Below are 5,000 nucleotides of genomic sequence, written 5' to 3'. Positions count from 1 at the left end.
TTTTAGGGTTGCCCCAATATTGTGAAAAATGTTGAGTAGTCCCCAGTATGACAGTTCATGTGTTCAGTTTTTGTGTTCTCTATCACACAGGCTATCCAGGAACAATGAATAATTTTTGCAAACTCAGCCAGCCAAGCTTTGCACAAGTTTAGACTCGCTTTAAAGACGAAGTGGCCTATTCTGATAGAGTTTTATGAACTCACGGTCATTTTAGTTTTAAAATAGAAAACACTGGTGATTCATTTTAGCATTCCTGTAACACCTGCTGGCAAGCTGGACAAAGAAAAATTACCTCCCATTTCTTCATTTGGTAAGGATGAGGAAGGCTTGCCAAGCACCTCAACTGAGCAAAGCCTAGCACAGCTGTGGTGTCAAGTTCTTAACGTTCCCAACATTGATGTCCAGGAAGGATTTTTTGACCTTGGCGGGTAAGGTGATGATTAGTTTGCAGTTCAAATGTAGAGAAAATTTCAGTCATAACACAAAGGGATTATCTTGTTCAAAACCAATTTCTTCCTAACCATGCCTCAAAGGACTCAGCATAGAAAGTTAATATTTACTTACTAATTACTGTTTTTACTTTTTTATTTTGTTTTGTTGCTTTGTATTCAGACACTCTCTCTCGGCGACACATTTGCTGCTGAAAATAAACGACAGCTTTGGTATTAATCTGACTGTACAGGACCTGTTTGCTTGTCCAACTGTTGCAGAAATGTCAAAAATGATAGATGAGCTGAAACAAAGTGGCACACAAACTAGCAAGTGAGTGAAAAAAGTGAAATGATCCTACATTAATTCAAAATACAAGTCCGATTTTATAAACAAAAATGCATTTGCAGAAATGCTGATTGCACAAGAAATCCATTACTTCCAGTAGTTGTAAAATAGTGTTTTTTAACTAGCTTGATGAGATCTTTTTTCAGGGATTTGTCTGAAGGCAGAGTTGATCTTTTTAATGAAGTAAACTACCACTCCGGAGCTGAGGGATTTGTTAAGTAAGTAATAAAAATTTCTTCAACTTTTTGTAGATTGCAAATCAGATGGACGAAAACTTGGTTTGATACATGATTAATGGCGAACGTACTTACGAGGAAGACATGCGCGTGAGATCACTTAGACTCCTTGATTTATATAATAAGCTCAATGATGATTTATCACTATGATGTAATTTAGGCGATAGACGCATAGCTGGTGTCATCATCAAAAACTTTTAATTCTTTATTTACAAAACAAATCGATTCCATGTTGCCGTGCGTCTGTTTAGCAATAGATCACAGATTATCCAAAAATGTGTTAAAAACCAAAAAGGGGCACATGAGGTGATATCCGAGTGTGTCAGTGACGTTCTTACCACATTTTGACGCCATCTGTGATCTATTACTGAAAAGACGCACTGCAACATGGAATCTATTTGTTAAGTGTAACTAATGCCGTTTGAATTAATTATATACATTCACAAGGAAACTTTTCTCTTCATTAGCATGGATATAATGTTAAGAGCATTTTGGCGCTCTGGAAATTTCAAGAACACACGTCGTTGGATCAGAGGGCGTATTCTGCTAACTGGTGCAACTGGCTTTTTAGGAGTATTTTTATTACGAGATCTCATCAGGTTGACAAAGGTAAAATAAACAGTTTACTATAGGTGTTGTGTTTACGATCAGCTGTGTACATTAGGTTTGGCGTCCGCCTTTGCTTTAAGCACGCGAGTTTTTGAGATGCGGACGGCAACGGGAAGAGAACATTTCGCGTGCCAGGAGAGTGGTGTCTCCCAGATTTTTATACTAATCATCTCTTATGGAGAAAAGATACTTGGCAATGTAAATGTGGTTTTGTGAAGACAAGTTAAAAGGTAAAACAGCTCACTTTCGGTTGCCGTCCGAGTCTCATTAACGCGCGTGCTTAGGCTCCCAGAAGCATAAGACTATGTTATGATATTGTTGGTCATTTCCAATTCTTGAGCACTTGGTCTCTATTTGAGTGCCGCAGGCAAGAAAGAAACTCATATCAAATAATTTTCGTTGATTTTTGCCGTTTAGGGGGTTACACAAGTTGTCAGGGTTAGGGTTAGGGTTTAGGGTTTATTCTTTTTGGAAGTTTTGTTCATCCAAAACCTTTTACAATAAAAAATCGATTACCGCAATTCGGGCAGCCCTTGATCGAAATTTTTGCGGTATATTGTCAAAAATAAAGTTACTCTTTGGTCCGCTGTTTATTCAACTTGTGTGGTATATACTCAGTGTCGTTGAATAGTGGTGGATATTTACCTCCACTTCGGTGAATAATTGTTAATTCGGGGATCGCGTTAACGCAGAAATCGTGCATTTTTACGCAAATAAAATCCAAAAAACGCATCATCGAAATTTGAATGCGTCCCAGGACGCATGGCACTGACTTAAAGAACTCACACAACTTGCTTTGATTTGTCAGTATATTCTGTTGTTTGTAAAACTGTTGGAGCGATCTGTGATCATAATTGAAGTTCTAAGAAATGGGGTTAAAAACATCTAAAAAGGTTAAAACTAAATTTTCGACCGCCTTCTGCGGTCTTCTTCAGAGGAATGTACTCTGCAAGTCACTGAATGCAAATATATAGCAAAAGACGTCACTGTTCGTTGCTCCTAAGGGAGGAAACCAGTGATAGGTAAACCCTTGGAAAGGGTGCTCTTTCATTAACAGAGTTTTTGTCCAGGAATGAATGTAACGGCTCTAGAAAAAGCCTTTGTCGGCCGGTTCTATGCATATGCGTCAATATTAATTCCAAGTTGGTTACTCTCTTTTTCTCATAATTTAAAACAAACTCGTTTTCTCGCAGAGGGTCACCAAGATTTTGGGACCCAAAAAATTCTTGGGACCCCAATTTGGCCGAACATGCGGGTCCCAGGACCCAGATTGAAAAATCCTAGTGTCATCCCTGTAATTATTTTCCAGGTTCATGTTTTCTGCATTGTACGGGAGAATTCTGGCGGTTTAAGTGGGAAGGAAAGATTAAAACAGGCCTTACAAAAATTCAAGGTGCTTCCACTAACAAGTGATCGGCAGCAAATGACGGAAGAGGAGCGATATCTCGATTATGGCTTTGAACATCGAGTAACGGTGGTAAAGGGTATGAATCAAAGCTACATCTGATTTGAGAGTGAATGTGATTGCAAATTTTAGTCTTTATTTCTAACGAGCGTTGTTGTTATAAGCTGTAAATGAGGTTTTCGGTGGTTGGGGATTCTGTTAGGATCAGAAATCCGGAAATGGCGATATTGAAGAAAGTTATCTTGGCCAGACAGGGATTGGTTCCTTTTCTTGTGCAGTGTGCAGGATAACTTGAATTGATAGCGGAATGTAACATCAAATTATTAACATTGGAGAGGAAAGAAATTATGAGATCGGCGTTCCAAAATTTAGGATTCTTAGCGAGATGCACACAATCTTTTAGCAGTTCTGTAAGAGGTGCCGTGGGATGGATTCGTAATTCGGTAATGTGCCCTATATGAAAGAGTGGGTTATTCTTGGCCAGTCATGTAGAGAATGAAAGATTTATTACATAGCTTTGTTAGAGTGCTGGAGTTCACCTCTGTGTGCATCTTTCAGGTGATGTTTCGCTGATAAAACTTGGAATGAGCGAGGAAGAGTATGTGTATTTATCATCAGAGGTTAGACAAAATCGATTACTTTTATGCCTCAGCTTTTTTTTTTACTGCGTTTGGTTGAGCAAATGTTACAGTATTTCACTTCGAATCCGAGTAATCGCAAGGAACAATTAACTGCGCGTTATGGTAACATCGAAACTAAGTTAACTTGCCAATCAAAATGAGTGCAAACTGTGCGATGATCAATCAAAATTCAAAGCAACGATCCTTGTTCAAAGTGTCGGGCAAATGTTGATGTGTAAGTCGTGATTGGTTTTGATTTTGTCTTCTATTTGGTTGAAAAAGCGGCGGTAGGTTTTTAAGCCAATCATTCTGCGTAGTGAATGCAAAAGGCAAGTGATGGGGCAATAATTTGAAATCGCTGTTAATTTTTAAAGTTCTTTTATTGTTTTTTTGCTTCAGATTGATTTCATAGTCCATGCTGCTGCCGCAGTAAATATGGTTTATCCATATCAGGTTAGACGGTGCTTGTCGTCATATGTGTGGCCCGCTAAGTTTGACGTATCCTCCCACGGAGAAACTCTTAGTGATTCCTCACGCGTTCCTCCCCACGTGACGAATCCGTAAGGTTGTCTGCGTGGGAGGCTAAGGTTGACGTGGAAATACTCTGTGCTTATTGACTAAGTGGGAGGGAAAAATATTTGGCTCGAGCTCCAGGGTGTAAGGCGGTGTCCGTGTACTGTGACTTACAGCCCGACTGAACCCACCCAGTAAATGTGTTACCATATGACCATGCAAAATTTGGGTTTTCTTCGCGGTGTTTTTTTTTTCCGGTTAATAAAACTTGCTTTTGTTGTGTTCACTTTTTCACTCATTTTTCGCCGGCAACACAAACAACAACAAAGAAAATTTTTGCTAACAAGCCAGACCTGACCCGCTTACGTCGATCAAACAATAAGTTTTCCATGGGTTTTCGCTTGGGTCTTTTGATGAACGTTCCCAATAGGAGCCTTTTTAACAACAACAACAACGTTTATTTTACCCTGGAGATTTAAATAATCAATTAAATGTAAATATGATAACTAAAATGTACCAGCACCCTAAAATAACTGAAAAGTTAAAATGTCCGGGCGCTTTAGACTTAATTTAAATTTTGAAAAAGAGCCAGTTTTAATCTGTTCTTTAATGTTTAACTGTGTGTATAAACTATTTTGATTTTCGAGTCTTCAAATTCCATTTGATCAGATAATCGTTTATTTTAACCAATAATTAGCTCCCCAGCTTGCATGTCGTATGTTGCATGTTTTTCCAGGCGTTTTTGCATCTGCATTTCATTGCGATGATCTTTCTTACTTTAATCATCGCCACAACTCCGCATTTCTTACATATATTGTCAGTCATGCCTTTATACTTGTA

General features: G+C 38.6%; 1 protein-coding gene across 2 annotated transcripts in view; it reads left to right on the top strand.

Moving 5' to 3' along the window:
- LOC138015635 (uncharacterized) overlaps positions 1–5,000 on the top strand; it is a 25,150-nt gene that overhangs the window by 11,349 nt on the left and 8,801 nt on the right. For both annotated transcript variants that reach the window (XM_068862720.1, XM_068862721.1), the window contains exons 8-14: positions 249–428; positions 613–762; positions 924–995; positions 1,481–1,622; positions 2,932–3,106; positions 3,586–3,647; positions 4,047–4,100. In XM_068862720.1, the coding sequence (XP_068718821.1) occupies positions 249–428; positions 613–762; positions 924–995; positions 1,481–1,622; positions 2,932–3,106; positions 3,586–3,647; positions 4,047–4,100 (835 nt within the window). The remainder of the gene's footprint in view (positions 1–248; positions 429–612; positions 763–923; positions 996–1,480; positions 1,623–2,931; positions 3,107–3,585; positions 3,648–4,046; positions 4,101–5,000) is intronic.

This window comes from Montipora capricornis, chromosome 9, assembly GCF_036669925.1.
Source record: "Montipora capricornis isolate CH-2021 chromosome 9, ASM3666992v2, whole genome shotgun sequence".
Lineage (NCBI taxonomy): Eukaryota > Metazoa > Cnidaria > Anthozoa > Scleractinia > Acroporidae > Montipora > Montipora capricornis.
This window is presented reverse-complemented; position numbering and strand designations above follow the sequence as displayed.